Here is a 26649-nt window from a genome sequence, read left to right on the forward strand (position 1 = left end):
ATAATAAGCAGGAGATGATCCTCAATAAACCTCAGCACCCAAAAAAATCCAAACCAACAGACAGACCAACCAAAAACCAAAAAACCAAAAGGGGTGGCAGTGCAGCAGGAAACAAAGAAAATACACAAAGTATTAGTACTCCCTCACCTGGAAGACTGTGTTCAGTGCTCACCACCCTATCTCAAAAAAGACATGGCAGAAACAGCAGTGGAGCAGCCGGCAAGCAGATTAGAGATGATCAGGATTTAGCCTTATGTGGAAGGAGACATTAAAATACCTGGACTGCAGGTTTGGAGAGGAGACATGACAGAGGGATAGAGATAATGAATGATACAGATAAGGTAAGTCACACCAGCAGCTGTGTTAATGCTGGAAGAAAGCATTTTATAGAATGAAAAGCAAGAAGTTTCAGCCTGAAATAAAAAATATGCCTATGGTTACTCACTGAAAAAAAAAAAAAAAAAAAAAAACAAACCAAAAAAAAAACCACACTTTTTTTTCCAGAGAAATAAAATTCAATCTTCATCTCTCAAGGCATTATATGTAACCCTAATACCACTCATAAGGGAGAAAAACCCCCTTATTTTACCCCACAACCACTGATGGGATATATCACATTAAATAACATGACTGACTGGTGTGACTGAGGCCGGTCAAGAAGTCCAAGCAGAGTTATTCTGACTGAGCTATTAAACTATTAGACCTTCTGGGTGAGATGAATTCACAACCCTCTTTGAAGGATTGTTTACTGGTTTTGCTCTGATATTTTGTAAAGTCTCCATCTGGCCCAGATCGAGACATTTAAAGGTGGTTTTTTTTTTCCTATTTCAGGATATCAATAGAAAACATAAGAACAGTTACCAGCAGTGAAAACAGTGATGCCAGACCCACGGCAACTCCTGAGTGTCATTTGGGTTCCAAAAAGTGGAAAAGTTTTCTTTTTCTTTCTTTAACCATGTGAACTCATTCACCTGCTGTCAGTTCATCACAATGCAGCAACAGATTACTGCACATTGCCCACATCTTGTATTTGCTCATAAAATTAAAATTAAAATATCTACTCAGTATGTTTTGCAGTGACTGCTGCCTGGGAAGAATATTAATAAAACACTTTGATTAAAAAAGCATTCTCTATCAAACTGGAGTTTCATCAGCATTGTTCAACAAAATATTTGAACATGTTGTTTAATAAAGAATCAAAAATGCTTTACAAAGAGATGATTTTTTATGTACCTGTAATACAATATTTTCAATCAGCTTTAGGGGTGTGTAGGTATGGAAATGAGAATTCCTTTCTAAAAACAGATATGCAAAGTGTCAACCTAGATTTACATAATAATTTAATGTAACAAAATGAAATCTAAATCATATAATTTTGCATCTTGTGTGTTGCACCATGATACGCTTAATTATAGGTTGCACTGACAATGAAAAAAACATAGGATTTTCAACTCATTAAATGACAGGAATTAGGAACCAAAATGAATGGCCTTACACGCCTCTAGGTCATTAATGGAAGTGCCACTAACACAGGGGGATCAGGCAGGATCAGTGCTTGCCTGTGTAATAATTTCTGTTTAGCCTGTGAACAGACCATGTGAGAGGAGAGACACCTTATTAAAATAATACAGGATATTTTAATTGAGAAGGAAGTATCAACTTGCTGCTGGAGATGGCAGCTGAATGAGCAGGGGCAAAACATAACAGCTGGTGCCTCCTTTGAAATTCTTCATCTTTGCACATCTCTCCCTCAAACAGAGGCAGAACCCTAAAGCAAATGACTGCAGAAAAAGCAGAGGAGAAAGGATGGTCATGCTTGCAGAGGCAGCAGCTGTCCTTTCTCAGAACAACATGGCAAAAATGAAAAAAAGAGAAAGGACTGGAGATAGAGGAAAAAATACCCATCAGATATACTTGAAGGTGATAAACAGGACAGTGTTCAGGTTAGGGATGGGCTGGACAACAGGCATTTAGCATTAAAAAGACTCTCTTTATCTTTTCTTGTTATACATCCCATCTTCAACCATGTCCAACAGAGCTATAAAATCAGTGTTACGTTTTTTGGTTTTTAAAATGCCACCAACTATCACATTTCATCTACTCCTAATGATTTTAACATCTTAGTTACACTTCAGATGCTCGTTCTTACTCCTCAGATCAAATGCCAGCTAACATCAGCATTACAGAGATGTGCTTGTCTCTATGTGTGTGTTTGGTGGTCTTTAAGCAAAATGTAATAAATTCCACCCTTGGTGATGCTCTGCAGTCTTTCATTAAGCACTAAAGATAAATTTTGTCTTCTTTCTGCACTTCTGTGAACATAAAGGTGAATATTTCATGTGTATGAAATGAGCAAAACCCCATCAAAATGACAGAGAATCAATGCCATGAAAATATCCAGATTCAAAGCAGTTGAGGAGGAATGACTGTAGTGTCAACCAGGAAGAGTGGAGAGAGAAAAAAAGGTTCAACATTGATTGTGTACAAAATATTACAGAGCATTAGACATTTAACTTGTGCCTTCACTAGAAGACAGTTGTTATGGCTCTTGTTGAGCCAGACATCCAAACTGCTGCCATCTGGGCACTGCTGCTGATTTCACTTTTTAAAATCTCCTTGGATACCTGAAGTTCAGCACATACTGGCAAACCTCCAAAAAGTAGTTTTGATTAAAAATGTAATAATAAGATGAAAGGTTCAGGTACAGAGGAGATAGAAGACCTGTTAAGCAGAAACTGAAGCACACTTTTTATTCTTTTTCTTGCCTCTGTTTCAAAATTCAGGAGATGGAATGTCTAAACATGGCAGTTTCTGCCTTTCCAACTCCATGACAGCTATTTGCAAAACATTAATAATAGCAGACTGGTAACTTCAAATTCATTAAGGAAATAAAATCCTTCATAGAAATTAAATTCACTGTGCTAATTGTTTCCTCTGTTGCTTTAAACAAGCCAAAAGTCTGGTGAGAAGTATACAGTTCTGCATGCACAAAACTGAGTTGTTATTTCACCAACAGGAATAAAATTTTCTCCACCTCCTTCATTCCATTACTTAAAATATGAAATGACTGGCCTATCCCCTAAGGGACTGTAAATAAATTTCCATCCTTTCTTCACAATCTAATATAAGAGCATTAAGGCAAATATGATGCTGTTTGTGCATCATCTGCACACTAGGAATTGTTTGCACTATTGAAATAATCAGCAACAGCATTCATTCATGTTGCAGAAAACCTCCATCCTTAAGGTAAATTCACTAACTAACAAAATAATCTCCAAATGATCTTATGATATCCTGATGATAACATTATTTCTGTACACCATCAAAGGACAGAGGGAGGTTGTGCTTTATGTCCCAGTTGCATTTAGAGTTCCATTGTTCAACCATCACACATAGAGAACCGTAATTATTATTCATAGTTTGCATAAAACTAGCTTAAGGCATGATTGAGACACAAAATAAGGCTGCAGCAAGTGTTAAAACCATATTAAAATTAAAACCATTAAACAGCTGCTTGTACAAACTACTGATACTCTCTGTGCTGCATGTGCAACACCTGCTGCTTGTGTAAAAATATGCTTTTTGTAACTACAATATCCCCTTCAGATCATTCTCTATGTAACCCTCATATTCTGTCTTGTCACAAATCACAAAATGAGTACAAAAAAGTCTTTTTTTCTCCTCTGTAATAGTGAATTATCTGGCAAAATAGTATCCTGATCCCAGCTATGACTCCCACCCATTGTGAAACAAATAATCAATACAAATGACAAAGGGAAACTTACCAGGAAATACAGCTCCTTTTAGATATCCAATGACATTAGAAATTGTCTTGAAAGTTGTGACAGACTGAATGGTCAGACTGATTGTTTTTTTGCCTGTTAAAAGATGAAAAAAAAGAGAAAATGTTGAACTTATTTACCCAGCCAAGAAATGTACAGGCCAAAGAGATAAATTTCACACACATTAAAAAAAAGAATTTAAAATGGGGTTAAAAAAAAAAAACCTGAATAGGAACCACAGATTAAAACACAAAATACGACATTATTTTCTTGACCTATTTTAGCAGCATGATTCAAAGATGGAATCTCAAAAGATGGAATCTCAAAGATGGAATCTTTACTCCTTGAGTTAAAAGATCATTGAATTCACTCACTAAATGCTGCCAGAATACAACAGAAAAAGAAAATTTATAAGAGTAGGATTTACATAACTCCGTGATAAAAAAATTTGCCTTAAACTTCACAGGTTTTTCTCACATAATCCTTCACCTAGGTCAATCTATCAATAACATTCACAAAATTATACCTGGCTTATATTACATTTTCTTCTGGAGAAAAGCCCTGTGTTAAATCAGATGGGAGCAGTCAGACCTCCCCACAGCTTTGCCAGCACAGCCTTTGGTGATGCTCTTGTGAACATGTGCCAACAGAAGCCAGGGGTTTTGGCCTAGCTGGCATCAGATGAGGAAATGGTGCAAACACAAAGGCAGAACGATTTCAAAAGCGCCTAAAATGTAAGGAACTTCCCAGTACTGCAATGCCATTTGAGACTGTAGCAGAGAACAAAGCCAGAGTAGAGCAAATATCGAGTTTAAATAGATTAAAATAAGGTGGCACACAGTTACCACAGGAGTTCCTGCAGTTCGTGACAGTGGAAACCAAACAACCAACCATGGGGAGCTGCTGACACCTTCCAAATATGAAAACAGGATGTGTTAACATACAGCTCATCTGCAAGGCCATAACTTCTATCCAAGAGAAATGAAAATGTCTTACACTGCTTGAACTCAAAAAGCAGCAGCAGTGTGACAATGAGCAGTGGCTGAGCAGGGGATTCTCCTCCATCCATGAATGCTCCACCCCTGTGGCAGAACTGTTCCTGAAGCATCCTTGGGACACAATTCCTTCCATGTCCATATCCCTACTGCCACAGACCACAATTAAAACACTCCACAGATCATTTTGCTCTCCATGTCCCAGCCCATTATCCTCCCATGGATCTATTTCTAACAGTTTCTTCCCAGGCTTTGTTTCCTGAGGTGCACAGAATATGCAAGTGGGGAGTTTACTGCAACATGTGAAACAGAAACAACACATGGTTACTGTTCTTCAGGGTTCATTTGCTGGTTCATGCATGTAAATTTACTTCAAAATGTTCTTAAAATAAAATACAATATATTTTAATTCACTTGTCTTCATTGGTATTAAAAAAAAAAAAGTGAACTGCTAGTGTTTGTTTAAAAAATGAATTAACAATAGTTATGCTATTTTTTATTCAGACAAAACCTCTTCAGTTATCAACAGATGTGTCTTCTCTATGACAGTTCTGGTTTTGCTTGAACAAACCAGTGTAAATGCAAACCAAGCAGTTAATTAAAAATAACCCTGGCACATGACTTTGCAACAATCAGTCACAGCACGTTAATAATTTTATTTGTCACATAATTAACTTTGCTCTTCTGATGTAAGTTACTGTATTTTAAAATTATTACTAATGCCATGTAAATTAATTTTTTTGTTCAATAAATCCACAGATATTATTTTAGAATTTAAAAAAAAATCATTAAAAAAATAGTCCAAAGGATTCCCAAAGGGTCTTTTAAAACAAGTGAAAACAGCTCAAGCCATCTATGTTGATTAAGCAGCTTAAATTTAACCTCAATTATGCAAGTTACTTCTTGCTGCTGTTTCTCACCTACAACCATTCTAGAGCCAATTTACTCTTCTTAAAAAAAGTATTTTAAAGTCAAAACTGATTTCCTTTCCTTTTCCTACAACACTTTAGATGTTTGTTCCTTTAGGCCTCTTCTCAGACAAAAAGACAATAAATCCTTTTGAAGACAACTGACTTCACTGTTTTTCCTTAATCAACATCAGCTATCCAGTCTCTAACTGACAATAAAGACACAGAAAATTAACTTCTGGCAATGCCCATATTCTCAAATCAGATACTCCAGTTAATAGTCATGTAACACAGTAGTCAGCTTAGAGTGACTTGGGCTTAAAGGCTTAGAGCACCAGATGAAAAGGCTGAAACTGCTCTTTGGAGTATACAGCAGAAACAAAATTTAATCCCCTCTAAACAGTTCTGACAACAAACCTCTTGTCCTAACACTGTATTTTAAGGATCTTGACAACTTTCTCTTTTTTTTTTTTTTTTTTTCCCTATATTCCCTGGGAAGCTTTGAGGAGACTTTACCTTAACATTATTCAGGATACACTGTCTTTATGTAAGCTAAAAGCTGCTTCTGGGATAGAAGAACACAAACATATTTACTGTTATCTTTTTTTTTTTTTTTTTAGTTTCTTTTCTGACCTGAAACTTTTAAATTGTCTCATACCAAATGACTACCTTCTCCTCTGACATTTACATAGTTATTTTTAGAAATCCATGGCTATTTTTCCTCTCATTTGATGGACAATTTTAGTACTTCAGATGTGAAAAACCTATTTGCAGTAGTTATGTTAAAAGAACATAAGTTAGGCTTGTTTAATTTTTTATTTTTTTTCTTTTTTTCTTTTAATTTTATCCCAAGCTCATGTATAGAGGAGTATAAGTTTCAGTTTAATTTTCAAACATGTTGGTTAAATTCTTGAATCCTGATCATGCTAAACACCTATCATCAGACAGTTTTCTGAGCATTTGAGTACTGGATTTTAAAAAGCATCTTTAGGAACTCAGGTTTGAAAAATTGAATTCATTTGACAAGATTTTTGCTAATCACTGAAAAAATTTCTCTACATGCACACTTAACTGAAGTATAGAAAAATTAAGTATTAACTGAATTTAGGATTTCAACAGAATAACTCTTGGATCATAAAACCCAAAGCTATTTCAGTAGACTGAAATAGCTGAAATAAAGTACATAAAATAAGTTCAAGTAATAGCTGAAATAAAGTACATTAAATAACTTCAAGTAATGCAGTAAGGCAGTTTTTGAGATAGTTCCTGTTGAAATCAACACCTGAATAAATGTGAACCTGTCTGAAATCACAACTGAACTAGAGATTTCAAATATCATCAAACATCCATGCTCACATGACTTGAGGACACTAATTGAGCTGAAGTAATCAGCATAAAACTGCACTTGACAGATCATGTCAGTTTGAGTGCAAAATCTTACTTACCATATATTTTATATCATTTTTCAAGTTCAAACACAGAACTTTAAGTGAAGAAATATAATCATCACACATTTATGTAACAGCAGCACTTACAAAAAACACTACATGCAACATGGCATACAAAGAAAAGTGTATAAATATAAAATAGTAAATACTTAGCAATGTATATTATCTCAGAAAAATATTGTGTGATACTATAAAATAACATATGCAAAAATCAATACTGAGTCTATGAAATGTGCGGTATTGTTGAGGTATAAAACTATTTGTACAGGAATGTGTCAGAACTCCTAGCCAGATGTCCTTGTAATGAAAAACCTTCACTTTTTTTTTTGTGTATAAAAAATACACCATATAAATCTGATATCTCTAATATTTTTCCTTAATAAATCTCTATTTGATTAATCAACTATGTTACCTACTAACATATTCTCCTTTTCGAACAAATACTCAGAGATCTTGAGTCTCCAAATCTAATCTTAGTATGAAGAGCTTAATGAATAAACGCCTTGGTATTTGATCATCTTTTTTGACCTACAATGAGAAATCCAGAAATAAAACTCTTCAGATGAAGAGTTTTTGAAATAAGAAATGCCTAGAATAAAGTCCTTTAAGAAGGCTCTAAACTAGGATGGCCTAATGTGATACAGAATAAATGTGTCACAGTCAACATCAAAGAGAGTTGAAAATGCTTCTGATGGTAGAGTTGAATTTCATAACCTCACACTACTTTCATTCTTTACCTGCTTTATAGCAATCAAAAGCAAAGCATCACACAGGAAAACACTGGAGCAGAAGAGAATTCTGAAAATATATCTTGATCATTTACAATTCTGGTAGAAAAACTCTCTAGGCTTCAGCTGGGAGTAGAGGGAAGATACATAAAAATGCTTCACACTGTTCATGCTTAATTCTTCTCATGGACTTCTGTTTAAAAAAGGAACAGAATTTAAAGTGACCATGAAAAGAAAATCTGAGAGTATTGGAATAAATGTCTGTAACTTTTCATATATCTATATCAGAGCTCCCTATTTAACTTGTTCCTTTTTGAAATGCCAGTAAGAGACATCTGCAGAACTTTGTTCTATTTCTACTGTTGTGTACAATGACTCCAGATTTGATAGATACAGTGACATGCACTGCCACACAGTCTGCTGGCATCTCTCTCTATTTGCTTCCTTGGATTCATGCTTAGCATAGTCCAAGTACCCAGAAATTATGGTATTGTTTGCATATTGATATCACAGTGTGAGATGGCCCAGCCAGAGTTTATTAAATATGGGAGTCTTTATTTTCTCTGACAGGTAGCAAACTATGAAGGAGAAACACATATAATATTATCACAAGGCTGTAGTTTAACAGGAGGAGACATTCACTTTATCACTCCATGCCCTTCCTCTGAATGAAAAGAAGACAGGCTTGATTTGCACTAGTGCAGCACTTGGCAGAGAACTTTATTTATCTTGGATGAGAATCGTATAATATGGAAAGCAACAGACTCTTCCAATTATTCCTTTTGTATAATTAATGATTCAAATTTCACATGATCAGAGTTGACTATAAACTCAGTATAATGAACATCTGACACGTGGAACTACATAAAATAGATGTTCAAAGTCTCATAAAAATTCATTGTGTTGTGCTGCAAACCTTTCCAGTACCAGTCAGTTCTGGTTATCTGTTCCACTCACCCATTTTGTCAGAGGAGGTAGATTTGTTTGCAGCCTACAACAGAGCTCTGCACTGCAGTCACTGTGATGATTCACTATTGATCAGTGACTGTATTTTGTAGACTAAAAAAAGGTTACAAAAGATCAAAAGATTCTACCTAGAAAAGCATTTTGATCTGAGTAATTTTACTGTCTGCAGCAGAATGCTGGGAGTCTTTGTGTACCTGGCTCTATTATTCACACAGTGTTTGATATCATTCAGGTTACTTAAACTATTCATGCCTTGCCTTTATAATTTTAGAAGTGAAAGCATAAAAAAATTACACCTATTGCACAGGAGAAGGCATCAGCAGGTGGTAAGAAGTGGGATGTTTAAGTGAGGTCATTGCATTTACACTTCCTGCCAACTGAGCTGCCATACCAGGTCACACCAAGTGACCATCCAGTCCCTCCAAGAGTGACCAGCAACATAAATGTGGAGAAGAATGGAAGAATAGGATGAGCCACAGAACAGGATGAGCCCCAGACACCTGGAGACTGATCACTGCTGAAATCCTGGATCTTTCTCACCTTCTCTCTTTTCAGACATTTATCCGGTTGAGTATGAAAACTGACACTTAAAACCAAGGGGGAAAATTACAGCCATAACTCTGTGATGTGTTTAAATAGCAGGCTTCCAGGATTTCCATTCAAACCAAAGTATATGGTCATTAGTGTCAAAAACCACTTTGTATATTAATTGCCATTAGATAGATTTACATTAAATGCTCAAGAGTTTAATTGAAAAAGGGTAATTTGTACATTACTGCAATCTCCCAAATAGTGGGAAACTTAACAGCAACAAAGGCAGTACACAGCAAGACTTCCCTCATTTATGTTTATAGGAGTGCTTTAGTTTTACAACAACCTTCACAATGTTCCAGCAAATATCCTAGTGAGATTTTGTAAAAAAAAAAAGAAGCTTCAAAAGTTTACAGTTTCTCTAAAGAAGTTCACTCTGAAATTCCTTCTAATTGCCTATCTTTAGGAAAAAGTTCATGGGAGCACAGAATTTCAGATTAATGAGGATTAACAATAATGTACCATACCAAACAAAAAGCAAATCTAATTACTGACTTCATCTACCACTAAATTAACAGCTGACTTCAATTCCCACTATTTGCTTTGTAGGTCCTGAGCATTCAATCTGTGTGGGATGTTTGCCTCCATCCTCCCACTCCCTCTGTCACATTTTGTCTCTTGAAAACTGCAAGGCTAAGGGAAAAAAAGCAGCAATGTGAGAAAACTATATATAAATGTTTAATCATTACTGATGAATCTGCTGTTCAGCTTTTTGAAACATAATGATGAGAGAATGATGATCATTTTATCCTAACAAATTTCAAGCCAACCAATCTTCTGAATTGCTCATTCACCTCTTTTGACAGATAAATGATGAGTCCCACGTCAGAAGTGAAATCTCTCTCTCAAGCTTCTTCAAATCAACAGGAAGACTGCAAATTCAACCTTTGCTCTTCTCTAATGCATTGCTGTCCTCAGCATTATCTCTTTAGCTATTACTAGTATTAAATAGTTCTATACCATTTCTTATCATAAGACCAGGCTGTTATCTCTTCCATTAAGGCTGCTGGGGAACAACAGCACACTCTGTGCTCCAGAACATCAACAGCTTCACATTAATTCAGGGAAAAATATATTATAATGCATTACAGAATTATACAAGGCTTCTTCTTCTAGTCCCTATTTTTTTAATAAATAAAGATTTTTTTATTTACTGTGGTTCAGAAGCTTTACATGAAATCACACACAAGCTGTTGTGTTTTACCCAGAGAAAACCAGTCATGGACTGGCTCTCTCTAGATTTCTGGCTTGGAATATTCTTTCTTTCCAGAAATTCTCCTCCCACAGATTTCCTGTCTTCTCAGGGAAATAAAACAGACGTGCCACACCTGTCACAGAAAAAGTAGAGTAAGCTGCCCTTTAGGGTGATTCTGCCCTGCAGCCTCCAGATAAAGCTTTATGAGAAACAGACGTTGTGCAGCCTTTTATCTTTCTAAAATGAGTGTCATTTTCCAGCCCAAATTCAGGCTTTGCTCCAGGCACTTCAGCTGTTGGAAAATCCTTCAATACTAACAAGCTTCATGCAGCCTACCTGGAATGGTGAAGCCCTTGCTCCTTCCAAAATGGCCTTTTCCCCTTTTCTACTGGTTGTGAGGACAATAATTTTTAAAATTAAAAGTTCATTTTTAAAAAATCTAGTCAACCATTCATGGAGAACAATTGTCCTGCCGAACCACAACAGCTTAAGCCATGAAGCATGAGGTTTTCTGCTTTCTTTTTTAGTATGTATAACTACAAATGCTAACACAAGTCATAAAATTAATCAACCTTTTTTATGACTTGTTGTATTGTCCTCCTATTCCACAATAACTTTCCAAAAGCAATAAACAAGGGATACAGCACATGATACTACATTGGTTGCCCTTAAAATTTGTTTTTCCTGTTATCATCACTGTGTGCAGCACAGGACACAGTGGCTAAATTAATTTGCCTCCTCCTTTCCAAGACCACAGTTTCAAATCAATTCATTTAAATGGGCCTTGTAATGAAAATAAACCATTTTTTTTTCTGGAGAAAGATGCACAGGTAAAAAACAAAAATGAAGACTGTTTATTTAAGAATTACTGTCTAAACATGCACCTAATCTAGAATGTTCTCTGGAAGATGTTCTTCTGGTGAAACACTGTGCTGGAAGACTGTAGCATCTATATTAACCTATATCAGCAATAAGCTTTTTCAAGCAATAATCTGTTTGACTTTGCTAATGGCATTATTTCTAGGGAGATATTCTGAATGCATTCATCTGGCTCTACTCAAGGTCTTTTGTTCTTATCATGATGCCTGTTTTCCTGGTGGAAACTGGGAGAAAAAGCTGCCTGAGGGTTCAGGTAACAATACACTGTTTGTTCTATAGCATATGTAAATTAAGGAACACATTTAGAATTTAAGTGTTATTATTCCAGAAACAGAAAAAAAAGCCTCACAGAATAATATAGTTGCTGATGTCTTAATGTTAAAATCACATTATTAGGAGTACAACCATACTGCAGCACTAACAAACCTCCCTACTTATGGCATCTACACAGAGGAGGTTTTAAGTCAACATTAAGAATTAGTGCTCAATGCCTTCTACTATTTTTTTTAAACCACAGCCTCCATCTATCAGATTTTAGGAGCAGAATTTTTAGACTGTTCATAGCCTCTTCTAGAAAGCATCTAAGCAAAACACACCCAGAATCAGCTAAACCTTAGTTGTGTAGTTGTAGACATTGGATTTGGAGTCTGAGAGGAACATCCCAAAGGTGAAGTGGATTTGAAAAGCATTACCTGCAGCTGGCAGGTGGAGGGGTGTACACCTGTCTCTTTGGGCAGTGTCCTCAGGTATGGAAACAAGTTTTCTGGCAAGCAGTGCAGAAATTGGTTGTACCAACAGTGTTGTGAGGTTCAGTCGATTCTGCCTGTAGCTTCCATCTTAAATGACAGAAAGGGAAGAGCAATTTAGTAAATGAAAATTAGATTTTCATCCTTCATAAACCGAACACAAAAATGCAAATCTCTATCACACAAGTTAAAACAACTGATTTAGATAAGCAGCTGTTGTTTTGTGCTTATAATACTGAAAAAAGAAATTTAAAAGCTTCTTCAAGAACATGTACTACAAAATTACATGTATGTATTATGGTATCTGGGCAATAGTTCCACAAGAAAGAAACTGTTAAATGAGTCTGAGCAGAGAGTAGATTGTGAATTAAACACAACAAATTAAACTGGTGTGTAGTTAAAGGAACTGTTGAAAAATGGAAGTACTGATCAGCGATAACTTTCAAATTCAAGTAAAAACTGAACAGCTGAAGGAGGTATGGAAAAAGAAGGTACTAAACAGACACACTGAGTGGAGAAAGGTATGGATCAGAAAACATCAGAATACTTCATTTACAGCTGAAACATCTTAAGCAGACATAGCACAAACCTCTCAATATCAGCAGTTTCATGCAAAGTACTAAAATCTCCCTTTAACAGAAAAAAAAAGTGAGTTTACATACACCTGCCTGTCTAACACTTGATCATGGAAAGGTTTCTGATGAGATAATGAGATATTTTGGGAGACCAACTGACAGAACTGTGGGGAAAAATAAAAACCTAACTTTGCACACACCAATGCTCTGAAACACTTAGGAAAAAACAGCTGTTTCCTTAGTTATTTCACATGTATATGGGGATCACCTCTTCCCATGGAAAGCAGGAACACTTCTGGGAGATGAAAACCCCACCATGGAAAAGGAGGGGAGGTTGACAGCCTGGGCAGGGCACAGCTCTAACACAACCTCACAGTGTCCCTGCCCCTCCTGAACCATGTCCAAACCTTCAACCAGAGATTCAGAATACAAGGCCTCTCCCTGAGACCTCTGTGAAACAAACTCTGTATTTCCTGTCAACATCGAGTTCTTTACTACCCAAAAGCATCCTTTAAATTCTGTGGGACTGCAGGCACGAGGGGAGGAAGTCATCAGCAACCAGCAGCAGGTTTCAAAGAAATTTCTATGAAACTACTACCAGGACTGTTACTGAAACACAATATAAAGAAAGCAAGAAGCCTAGACACATTCTAAATTCTTTTTAGGTTTTTTTGTACTAGAAATTTCTTAAACTTTTTATAGTACACCTTTAATCCTAATGAAAAAATTGACCAAATCTGTATCATTTCATCATGGAAAAACAAAAGGTGTTTTTCATCTTTAATACTCAATGGCAAGATGATCAGTGCACAGTTTGAAAGAATCAGACAAATTTTTAGGTGGATAGGTAAAGCTGGTTCAAAATATAACTTTAAAAAAAGCTTTGTCTCATCAAAGTTGGTCTGGGTTAAAAATCTCTTGAAGTTGTCACATCAGTGAAGTGACAGCAAAATCAGTTTGGTCAAGCTTTGAGAGTGTTTCTGCACTCAAGAAGAATCCCAAAAAGTCCATCAGAGATGTGCAATTGAGACATTATTTTCTTTCCAGTGTTTGTCAATCTTCAGCCTGTATTACAGCGCCAATGAAGCTCAAAACGTTTCAGATGAGAAAAATCTCTCCTTTCTCCAGTTACTCCAACTTGAGCTTCACACCTGAATAACCTGTGAAAGATACACTTCAAGATAACACTTCACTTTCAAGAACTTACACAAGAAACCCCTCCATATTTAAAAATGAATCATTTCACAATAGAAGACAGAGTTTGAAGTAAAGGAGAAAAAGAAAAAAGAATCTATATAGAAAGGCAGATTTTTAAGTTATCTGGGCAGATTTACCTGGAAGAAAAACTTTCTAATAGGAGGAATTCATAAAGACTTGCCTAGGCAGATGATAAAATCCTCTTAAACTGAAATCTTTTTAGAGAAAAGTGTGAGCAAACATCTGTCAGGAATGATGCAGATATGGCTGATGCCCTCCCTTAGGGAAGGTGCTACATTAGATGATCTCCTGACATCTTTGCCAGAACTAAAATCTATAAAATCCTCTAGTAACTAAACTTGACGAACTTCTAACAGAGAAAAAACCACAATTGGAATTAATACTAAAAAATGCCTTAAAAAAATAAAAAAAAGAAAAAACAACAACCAAAGTTCCCTTCCCTCTGCCAGGCGTTTATTAATTGCCGCTTGTTAAGGAGGCTGAGGAAAGCAATGTGCACCATGACCAGATTTCAAAAGTGAACCATCCAAGACCAATCTCTCCAGTGTACATTTAAAAACTTGGAGATTTTCAGGGCTGCTATTTAAAGCCTAATCATTCAGGTTTAAAATACTCCTGGGTTTGGTGCTGTAGTGAGAGTGAAACAGAGCAGAGTAACTTCAGAAAGAAACCAACACACTGAAAGAACTTGGGGATTCTTGCTGGGACTTTGTCTGCGGGATGCCAAACCCTTCAGCATCTGTGGGAAAACAAATGCTTGAAGGATAATTTAAATTTGCCATTTTGCTTCTAATAAAATTTAGTTTTATAGCATGAAACTCTTCCAAGAAGCAGAATTTCTTCTTCTGTGCAAGTCTAACAATGTAACTGAGCCAGGCCTAGAACCACTATTAATTTTGGAAAGTCCCTGGAGAACTTACTGTAAAGTGAGGAAGAAAATACGGTAATCAACTATTAAGTTAATTTTAGGAGCACAAAAAAAGAAGCAATCTTTAGAAAGTTTCTGCACAGAAAGCAAGGCCTGAATTTCTGCTTCTGCAGTGACTATGGTTTACGTTTTCTTTTTCAATGCAAGCATAAACCTTGGGCACCAGTTTCCACACTGGTCAGCCTGGGACACTCCCCCAGCCCAGCATTTCACAGTTCTCCAACACTTAAATTACTGGTACTGCCAACATGCTCTGGGATTTCTGAATTTAATAGTAACACCTGTCCACTATACCCTACTCAGTTCTGAGCAAAAGTACAATTTTATCATCATGTCAGTCACTTTCTCAAGACCAAAAAAACCAGAGTTTTAGTCACAATGTCATACTTCTCTAGCCCAAAAATATTGCTTCACCAACATCTTCCTCAGTATTATGTGAATAGTCTTTTATTTGCATTTCTCTAAGTTCTGTGTTATATGAATCACCTTTCTGTTCACTTTTGTTTAAATTCCAGATTCAAAGACAGATTGGAAAGAACATTATATTTCATCAATATGTGTTTATTCAAGGCACCTTCTGCCAGGATCAGATAAAACAAAAAGTTAACAACTAAAACTGTCTAAAAAGCTTACTGACAGAATTCATCAAAATAATTCCTTCTATGACCTAAAACACTGCTTTAATGATTTTCCCCCAAAAATACAGAGAGCAAAAAGTAGTCTGAGTGAACACCAAGCAATAATTGTACGTACCCACGTCTTTGACTTTCTGCTGCATTAATAATACAGCAGTATTAGTTTTGAAATATCTGAAGTGAATGGCTCATTAATTTTTCACCTTAAGCTTAATAGAAATTTGACAAACAGTTTTATGCTGAAAATAGACACTCCAAGCAGGACTTCCCAGCTCGTGATGGGAATAAATTAAAGCATAAAAGACAGAATAGTTGTGCATTTGGTCAAACAAGATGGTTTTGTCACTCAGTTCCAGAAGTGAACAGCTAGTGCAATGCATTCCTGTGAAAGAGGCATTCTGACATTTATTCATTCCCAGTGCACATTCTGCACTGCCCTTTGTCAGCACTTGATCTTGTATTAAGCATGACAAACCCAAAGATGTATAAACTACATGTTGCAGACATTTATGTTATTTGTGCTTTGAACTTGTACCCAGCTTCCCTCCACCTTTGTTGGTAACATTCAACAGCTGTTAGCTCCCACTGGTTGTCTTGCAGCCAGTCACAATGATATGTTTCTATTTATCTGAAAAATAAGGTTATCTGTGGTTTTCCTGGCTTTCATCTAACCAAAGATGGAAGCTGCAAGGAGCTGTGCAGCACCTGCAACAGGAAGGCTCTGGGTACTGAGCTCACACCACCACTGCTCATCACAGCTACTTGATTAAATCGTCATCTGCAGCAGCTTGCAGTGCTGTCCCCGTGTCCATTTTTAACTCAAAAAACCAACCTTCAATTAAGCCTCCACATCCCATTTAACCTCTGCTAGACCCACCTGCTACACCTCGCAAAGTCACTGACATATTTTTTGCCTTCTTAAATTTTATCATTGAAAAAATAACCTCATTCTAGCTGTAATCTCTTGCTGAAAGTGGATACAGTCAGAATACTGACCCAGAAAAACTGGTGCTGTTCTGCAAGCAGTTGTGAAAAGGAAATTCTGGGAAAGCATTCCCCAACTGCTCACCAAAGTCACATAAAGGTTTTCCTGCATATTAAGTCAAACAGAGACCTCTTCCTCTAACAAAAACAGTGCTGAACAGTCCAAGATGTTTAAAATGGAAGAAAGAATGGATTTTATTAGTGCCAAGGAGAAGACCATAACTTCAGACTTTCAAATACCAGCAAGGAAAAGCAAAAAATAACTGGCACAGAAAAAAAGTTACTCAAGAGAAGCAGAATCTGGAACAGGAGCCTACAGAGTAGAACTGGCAACAAGCAGTTTTCTGCTATGTCTTTATTCACTTCTCCATGAATTATCCACTAGAATTGCAACTGGAACATATGCCTGTTTTGAAGTGCTTTGCTTCACTAGCCACTGGTAGAAATATGGAGGAAGATAAAAACATTTGCTTCTATTCTGTAGAAAAAGAAAAAAAGAACTTTGAAATTCTGCAACCAGGGATTTTAACAACAGCCAGAAGATTTTAAAGCAGCTTTACAGGCAATGGAGCATGAGATGATGAATCACAACAGCTTTGTGTGGCAGCTTTTGCATTTCAGGATGCATGGCCACAAATGGACAGGGGATGCTCAGAACTATGTAGTGATTGGAGACATGGGTGAGGAGGATGGCTGTGCCTGTGAAAGGTTTATGCACATTTACAGAAAATCCAGAACTGAGAGGCAGTGAGCATCACCTCGAAGAGAAACAAGCTACTGAGAGTTCTCAGGAAGGATCTAAAAAACAACTTTTCACTTTGGTCTTAGCATTGCAGATAGTTAAAAGTAATTCTTTAAAAACACCTTTTAAAAAAAATCTCATTCTCATGACTTTAGGAGCTACCAAAAGGTTTAAAAAAAAAACTGAAGATACCACATCACCTGTGAAAAACTCCCCAAATAATAATCATACATAACTAATACACAGAGAAAACCAGAATCCTACAGAAATACTGGCTTGCTTTACAGAGTATATTCATTCTATTCTGTTTACATAACATTTTGTCAACAGAGTGGATGCAAATCTGTGTATGTACTACTCACGACTGTCTCTTTAAACAGATTTCTGCTGTCCTTAAAAATAAACCTAAATATTCTATAGCTAATACAGAAAAACCCAAACCCTCCAGAACTTGCTGTCATCTTTTTCCCTCCCTCACAAGGAAATGTGTTTAACCACCATGAAAGACAAAAAAAATATCACTCCCCTCTCTCTCACTGCAAATCACTCTTGTCTTAATGCCTACTTAATGTACTTTAAAAATACTGTCACTCTTGTTTCTTTTTAACATATACAGAATAAAAAGCAACGCATGTATTGTGTAAAAGCAAAACTGCTCTGACACACTGACGCAAAATCATCTCACTAATTTCCCTGCTCCTTTCTGAGAATATTTAATAAAATGTCAAGAATAAAAAGAAAACCAAACAACTTTTCCCAATGCTCTCCCCATTTTGAATCCCCCTTTCCACTTAGCTCGTTGTAGTGGCTGATAATTAAAATTACATAGAAGTGGCCAAAATAGAGCAATATTATGTAACATTTCCACACCAACTGATATGAAGTAAAATTTTTTCCTTTTTAAGTATCCTACAATTGTGTAACCACTAAGTCATAAAAAGGAAAAAGCATTTCTTCAACATATTTCAAATAGCTAAAACATGTTTTTATGTTCTACTAACAATGGAATGTAACAGGAAATAAAGGACAAGACAATTCTCAGGTTTTTCTGTGCTAACAAATGCCTGTCTCACTACTGAAGTGAAAGAAACTCTCCACTAACAGACAGCAGGTTTGGCCATGTGATAAAACAAAAACAAAACAAAAACAAACAACACTGCCCACCATTTTAAAAGTGGTGGTGGATTTTTAAAAGGGTTGACAGAAGTCTTATGGGTTGTAAGACAAAAATAAATATCCCTTGATGCTTTAAAAATAAGCTTATTTTAAAAAATTCAATATATTTAGTCATATATTTAGACTTCTGCACAACTTATTGCTTGCCATCCATAGTGAATTCAAACCAGCATATTCAGTACTTTAGTATTTAATTTTGGATTCTATCCTTGATAGCAGAACATCTGCTTAGCACCTTCTACTGTCATTAAATTCAAGATAAAGGTACTCACTGTAAGGGAGGCGTGCAGAAATAATCAATGCTGAAAAGACTGGAAACACTCAGAACCATCAGGCATGTAAAAAAGATGACCACAAACTGCTGGAACCATTCTATCCAAATCCTAATTTGGATAATAATTTGATATCTTTTACTTTCCTAAAATATGCAGAGGTATTAATCCAATGGAGCTCAGCAGAACTACTTGAAGCTATTGCTCTAACTACACAATCCAAATTTTCAAGAACCAGTCACATATTTGGACTTTCTTTTCTTTAATCTTTATTTTAGGGAATACTACTTCAGGAATCCTATACCTGCAAGCCTGTGTGTGAAATGTACCTGTTTGCTGCTCCCAGAAAATTAGATATAGGATGCTAAACTGAAGTCTGGAGGGAAGCTTGTGTGTGTTTGTGTCTGCAGGAGGGAACACAAATCAAACTGATGGACTAAGCTTGGCACAGGTGGATTTTAAAACTGATATATTACAGAATATTTTAAATTCAAGTGGCAAGCACATTATGGAATTTGTTATCAGTTCCATTGGAAAAAAAAAAAAATAAAATTCTCTCCCTCCTGATCCAGGCAGCCAAGCAGGAGTATCCTGCAATGGAGTGGGACCATGGAGTCACAGAGCCAAGAGGGCACACAGCACCTCCTGCATGAATTATGCTTTCTGTCAACCACTTCAAGAAATAAGGAACTTCTGGCACATTGACAGGCTGGTCTTGGAGCTCCGTCCTTCATGAACTAAACCTTGGTGATGGCCACCACAGATGGAACAAACAACAAACATGGAAATGAAACACTGATACAGTTCCTTTCCTCCAGTGATGATGGAGACTAAATATAGTAAAATAAGGGTCTTGCTTTATGCAAAATAGGTGTGCAGCTGCCAGAACACACATCAGGTAACATATACCATCCTTATACTGATTATGAACAAGCATAGATTCCTGTTTACTCACAATAATGAGATTTATTGTTATTAAAAATAATAAAAGCCCTATAGTGCTCTGCCAGCAATGGAATGGAGATAGAAAATCTGCAAGAAAACACCAAAAGTGACAGGTTTAGGATGACAATTATTTTGTTTACAGCATGTAGTGAACACTGCAATGACTCACAATCACATGCTGTCTGTACATATTTGGAGGACAACATGAAATAAAATTGCATATGTTATCTGTGGTACAGGATGCTTTTCTTAAAGTAATAACCACCTCTGATGCATGCTTCCAGATTTGTCTGTAACCATTAAAAGCCACATTTTGGCTTCAGCACAGTTTAATTGTGCCAGCACAGTTGTTTCAGGAGCCATATTATGAACCAGATCAGCACACTTAGAAAATCAGTGCTCTTAAATAAATGAGCAGAGTAAGAGGTGAGCTGGGATGAGGATATGGAAGGCATGGCAGGAATTCCTCCAATTCAACCCAAAGCCTTCCATTCCCAAGCCACAATTCCAGGGGACACCCATGTCCTCTAGGACCCAAAGACATTGCCAGACACAGGATGACACTTAGATATGCACACCAATTCAAAAGGCTCTTACAGATTAAAAAAAAAAAAAAGTAAAATTTTTATATTATGATTTTTCTCTAGTTTTTAAAAATAATTATAGCATACTTCAAGAAAACCATTTAAAAACAAAAAGCCTCTAATATTCTGCCTGAAAATGATAAATAATTAATATGCATCTGCTGTTTTAGCAGTTTAAAGAAGCTGCAGTGCTAATTTTACTTGCATGATATTAATGTCAAAAATTTTGTAAAAGAAGATAAATCTACTAATAATGCATGTCTAGCAATGTTAAATATGTTAATATCATTTAGCTTTGTTTTGGTAGAGCATGCAATTGAAACTGCAGTGATGCTAATTTTCACATTAAATTTTGACTACATGTATCAAAGGCATACAAGAAGTTAAAAAAAATTCTATCTGCTTTTATTTTGTTCTAAAGGGCTTTCACCCAATCAAAAGAAATACAGTGAAGAATCAGTGGTTTAAAAAGCCAGATTGTAATGGAAGTGTTCCAAATCCTCAGTTCATCTTTATTAATCCTTCAACACTCAAGATCAGATAAAGTAGATATATGTGGTCATGTACCAGTAATAATTTGATTAAAATTACTGAAGAAAAAGAAATAACCTGGTAAATCAATCTCAAATGACAGTTTCCTGAAATGAAGATACAGGTGCTCTCAAGACCCCCATTAATCCTTTTGATGGTGTAGAGAGGAGAAAAAGCTATGCTCAGAAATTCCTTAAATTCTGAATCTGTGGAAATCCTTGTAACACATCTTGGTTTATTTCTTGGATTACAGAGCAGAGACAAACAAACCATAATCTATTTGCAGCACTCCTCAGAGATACACAAACACTGGTATTTAATTTACTTAATAACTTGCTCATGTGTTTGCAATGTTTTATTATGTTCATGCTGACTCGTGCTACTGCTGGATTCAGCTTCAGAAGGAGATTACAAACACCCAGGAGAACTGGATTTTATTTTGTGCACAACAGCACATTTTCTGTGAATATTCATTCCAAACTCCAAATGGAGCCCTTGGCCCTAAATGATTTCTGAACCATCTCTTGTAAGGAGCTTTGCATCCTCAAATGAGTTTGTGTAACCTGAGATGAGCATGAAAAATTAATCATTTTGCTCAAATCACAGAGTTGAGGAGCTGGTTAACGTTTAGGTTGAACTCCCTGAAATTCAAGGACAATTTGAGTCAGGAAAATCAGAAGCAAAGAAAATTTGTAAGAAAACAGAAAATAAGGTAATGCTTGAAAGAAATAATTTCTTGTTGAAGAAGGGTAGAGCAGCAGCAGCATCTCAGAATATTGCATTTCGGGACATGTTATAAATTATGAGTCAGTGATAAACATAAATTCCAACACATACTTTTTAAAAAATGCTACTTAGGATTATTTTTCAAATTAAATAATAAGAACAACATTTCTATAAACACAGTGGAGATTATTGCAAATTATAGCCAGTAAAAATTCAGCAGAAAATAAGTATATTGTAATTTGAATTGTTACTTAAAATTAATTTTAGAAGTGTCATGAAGGTTTTTTTCTGGGAGGAAATGAATATTTCCTTCCCAGCTCAGGTCTTGCCACAGGATCCAAAGGACATGGAACCATCCTTTGTTCCTTCCCACAGTGTTAAATGTGCAGAGCTCACTCAGGTCACAGCCACAGCAGGAAATCCATTCCCCTATTTTTTTCCTATTTCTACGAAGAGCATAGGTCAGAAGAATCCCAAAAGAGCAGTCTGCAGAAATCAATGGTTTCATTTTGATCGTTACCCTGACGTTTAATGAAATTTAAATGATACCTAGAACAACATAAAATCTACAAGGACAAAAATGCCTAAGCAAATCTTGCCCTTCATAGCAATTGCACCTTAGCTAAACCACTGGACACAACTCTCATTTTCTAGGCTGATATAAAAAGTGTGCTAGTGAAACACAATAAGTACTAGCAAAGAGTTTGCAGCAAGTAAATTGTTTTCACAAGCTGAAACTGCAGAGGACTTGGCTCTTTAAAAACATGCAGGCCCACGGAAGATCCACAAATCAAACTATGTGCAAAATACTCTATCAAGGAGAGGACCAGCTTATTCTGAAGGTTAGTATCAAGCACAACATTCTTTGTTTCATTTATTCATCAAAGTTACAGATTTTTGCAGTGGTGGTATCTTGACAACTTCATGCATGTGGAGAGTTCTAATAAACATCCTCCCTTTTAATAGTTTACTATTAAAATTTATTCTCCTCTGACATCCCCAAAGTCTACATCTGTCTCTGAAGAATGGGATCTCAAGGTTTCAAAGATCCACAGCATCCACATCTATCAAGATGACTTGGTATGTCTGGCCAGATGTACAGACATAGACCTGAATTGTCAAAGTATTTGGTGAGCCACCACCACAGCTCTATTGTAGGTAGCAGATGCTCAAAACTCAATCATATTGATAGGTAAAACCCCCAATAAATTCACAGAAATATGGTTCACTGAAAGAAACACAAATAAAAAGAACACATGGTCTGTTGCAACAACATGAGTTAAAGAAGTTATTTTCATAAAAGGAATGTGTCACAAGTAATCATCACTTCCATTTCATTTCGTCTCCTTCTCAGTGCTGGTAGAAATAAATAGATGCCACATTTGTAAATTCAATTGGCACTGTTTTGCTGAAGTGACAGATGATTCATGTTGTGATTGCCTCTACACCATGTAGCACCATTCTTTATTGTCACAGGTACTGTATTTCATGCAAGACTGCAAACTAGCATTTGCAGCTTTATAATAAACTATTTCCTGTCAATAGCGCTGTAAGAAAGTTGAAATTTGCCCTCAAGTATCTGTTTTCTGCTCAGAAATAAATATTTAAAGCCACTCAAAGATCAAATATGATTTTCCCATGCAGTCAACACTTCATTCTCAAACCTGGTGCATGAGGGCACTTCAGTCAGGGAGACAGAAGTGGCTTTGCAGTGCAGTTGTCCATCACTGCTCATTATAATGCAAAAATTCAAGTACCCCTTTACAATATCAGGCCACCAATTTCATTGCCTGCACTTCAACTGCAGTAAACAAGTCTAATATTTAAGTAATAACAGACCACAGGGCAAAAATACTATTTTAGGCTGTAAGTAGAGTTGATATTTTCTACTGTGCTTTTACTTCATTTGTGGCTTTTGCACAAAGAGCAATACAATAATTATGAGGCAAAGGAATTAACTGCTGTGAAACAAGCAAAAATTTACTACATGAAAAAGTGTGAGCTATTGCTTTGCTACAATTCTATTTTAATTGAAATTAAATTTTCTTCAATTTCAGTTTAATCTGGTTAAGCAATTCAGAGTCCTGATTATCTCTAAAATGAACTGAAATTGTAGCTCAGAATCTGTGCTCAGAAGCACAGAGAGGGAATACTGAGGAATATTGAAATATATTCCATTACTTTCCTGACAGTCACAGTCACCAGGGCTGAGTGAAGGCAGCTGCTGAGAAGATGATAAATACATTTAAATAAGTGGACACACATGTATAAAGGACTGATGCTTGCACTGATTTGACAAAAATTAAAGAAAGTACTTCTTTAAAAAAACCCAGTCTCTTAACTTGATTCATTTCTCACAAAAATCCAATCCTGCTTATGAGTAGGAGTAGAAAAAGTGGCACGGACTCCTGGAAAGTGTTAATGGGCTCAGAGAAAACACAGAAAAAGGAAACCTGAAACAATCAATCACCCAAATTATTTCATATATTAATACAAATTTGCTACAGGCTATTATTTATCTTCCTTACAGAATGCTGTTATACATATAATTAGATAGTATTAGACTTGTATTGATGAAACTTCATGTATCTCTAAACCTATATAATTTAATGACAAAATTAGATTTTTTCCTACATATGCAAATTTGTTTAATAATTTTCCCATCAGAGCTTATTGAGCAGAATAAGGTATTACCTTAGATTAATTGGTTTAATTATACTTTCTTTTAAATTTATTCAATACTTTCCTGTCTCCTACTCTAAGTAAGTAAATATTTCAAACTTTGCTAGTTAACCTCTAGCTTAAATGTGTTTCCTCTATGAAATGTGGTATTTTTCTACCACTGCTTGGAAACCTGCTAATAAGTGCTGCTTCCCTGTATTCTGGCAACTGAATAATAAATTGAAACAATTTTCTTCCGTTCCTCGAAAATCAACACAACACAAATCTCTATAAGTAACCACCAATATAACTCAATTATTGTTGTGGGTTTTTTCCAATCCTTTACTTGAAGTCCTTTATATCGATGAGCTCTTTAGGCTCTGCATGGAATCACATTTTTCAAGCTGTAACTCAAAATGTGTTCTATGAAGGACACACATCTCATGCCAAGGGCTGATTAATTATGAAGTCATTCCACTTAGATCAAAAGCTTCTTAAAATCTTTTTCACAATGTTCCTCAGAGATTCTGGAATAAATTTGTGGGGGTTTTTTGACAAGTATTGGCCACATTTAGTGTGCACGGAACTTACATTAGGAACCTCAGCAGACAAAGGTTCTGCTTCCCCTGAAGTATTTTCAAAGGGAATTCATTGAGACAATGGAGAAAATGAAACTGTTATTTAACTCCATACCCAGGGCAGCTCCTGAAGGACAAAACTGATGTGGAAGAATTCCTGCAAGATAAGAAATTCTATAGTGCATCCTCCCTAACTCATTTCTTAACCCCAAACACACTGAGATACACAGATGGCACCTTTTGCACAACCAGCCAGAAACTATTTCAATTTTTAATATTATATATTATATATTTTTATTATGATCAGATAACTTGACACTTGCAACAGCCAACTACCTGAATCAGAGCTGGAAGCAGACAGCTGGAAATTTCCTCAGATCAGAAAAGCACATAGTCCATTGAATAATCAAGAGTCTGAAATAATTAAGACTAATTTCTGAACCTCTGAGTGCCTCTTCAGAGCAACTTCTATAAATACAAACCCCTCATTAGCTCAAGTGTTGCTCCATGAAGTTCTACACCAAGGATTCTTCCAGCTGTGGTGCTTCCTGTCTGTATAGATTTTAAAAGAACAGTGAAAGCTACACCAGAGGATTCCACAGTGGCACATGCAGCCAATATATATGGAACACACCCACAATTAATAACCTGGAGTTATTTGCTTAAAATACAAAATTCTAGTAAAATTCATTCAGAAGCATCAATGATAATCAAGACCCAATGAATTTCCAGTACAGAATCTGGATCTGCAGCTAGATCCTTTATTAAAATTAATGGATTTTCACCCTCTAGAATCATATGAATGAGTTTTTAAGTAAGTTTTTTTAACCAGAGCTGAGCCAAGCTTAGTTATTTGACAGGCTGGCTAATAGAAAACATACTGCCAAAAGACACGTTTCTATATATTTATGCCTTTTCCAGTTCAAAGTCTAATCTAAAAGCTCTCTTAAAAGCATTTTATTCAAGTAATGATGGTAGAAATTGTTGTCAAAGCCTTTACAATGGTAAGCACCTGCAGGAAAGGAATTCAAGATTTCAAAAGCAATGCAAGTTTCCAATTCATTTCACTTCAAAGACAAATCATCCAGACCTACCTTAAACAGTGTAATAGTCACCTTCCCCTTTGCCATGCGTTCCATTTAGAAGGAACTTTTCTTTAAATAAATAAAAATAAGATTACATAACCTCCTGTAATAGCTATGGTTTCTAACATGTCGCATAAGAAATGTTTTCCTAATTTACCTCACAGGAAGATTTTTTCCCTCTGTTCTCCTACTGAGAGGCTGTCAGGCTCTCAGTTTCACCCAAAGTCTCTCAATAATTACTCATCTCTTGCTTACTTCAGAGGGACTCAATGGCACATAAATTCTAAAGATAACTCTTGCTGAACATCTGATCCCAAATAAAAACATTCTATTATGCATTAAGACAGTCAATGCTTCTTTTCCAGGTATTACTGCACTATCTTGTGTTAGAAGACCCATTTAACCTGAATGTATGTTCACAGTCACAGGATCAGATCATTTATTACTGTAAACTATCAAAATTTTACTGCAGCCACTTTACACCTGCTTGTGGCGTACTGAGGAAATGTTCAAATTAACTTTCTCAGGTCAAGATACTAAAAACACAACTGAAAGTATGTTGTTTAGCCTAAAATATTTCAAAGAATGTTTCTTTTCAATAAGTATTTTAACCTTCAATGAAATAAGAACATAAAAAATTACTTTCTAAAAATGATGCTGAGCTGCTAATCATATTTCAAAACCTTGAGTTAAATATCTTTATATGGTGCTCCATATGCATGTAATTACTCTGTGGTTGATTGTCAGGCAAGAACTCCACTATACTTCTCA

General features: G+C 35.9%; 1 protein-coding gene across 7 annotated transcripts in view; it reads right to left on the reverse strand.

Annotated features, from left to right (window-relative positions):
- Positions 1-26649, reverse strand: part of NAALADL2 (N-acetylated alpha-linked acidic dipeptidase like 2) — a 410218-nt gene that overhangs the window by 82643 nt on the left and 300926 nt on the right. For all 7 annotated transcript variants that reach the window (XM_064721341.1, XM_064721337.1, XM_064721340.1 and 4 more), the window contains 2 exons: positions 12185-12328; positions 3786-3878 (listed from right to left, as the gene is read on the reverse strand). In XM_064721341.1, coding sequence (XP_064577411.1) covers positions 3786-3878; positions 12185-12328 — 237 coding nt within the window. The remainder of the gene's footprint in view (positions 1-3785; positions 3879-12184; positions 12329-26649) is intronic.

This window comes from Zonotrichia leucophrys, chromosome 9 (assembly GCF_028769735.1).
Source record: "Zonotrichia leucophrys gambelii isolate GWCS_2022_RI chromosome 9, RI_Zleu_2.0, whole genome shotgun sequence".
Classification (NCBI taxonomy): domain Eukaryota; kingdom Metazoa; phylum Chordata; class Aves; order Passeriformes; family Passerellidae; genus Zonotrichia; species Zonotrichia leucophrys.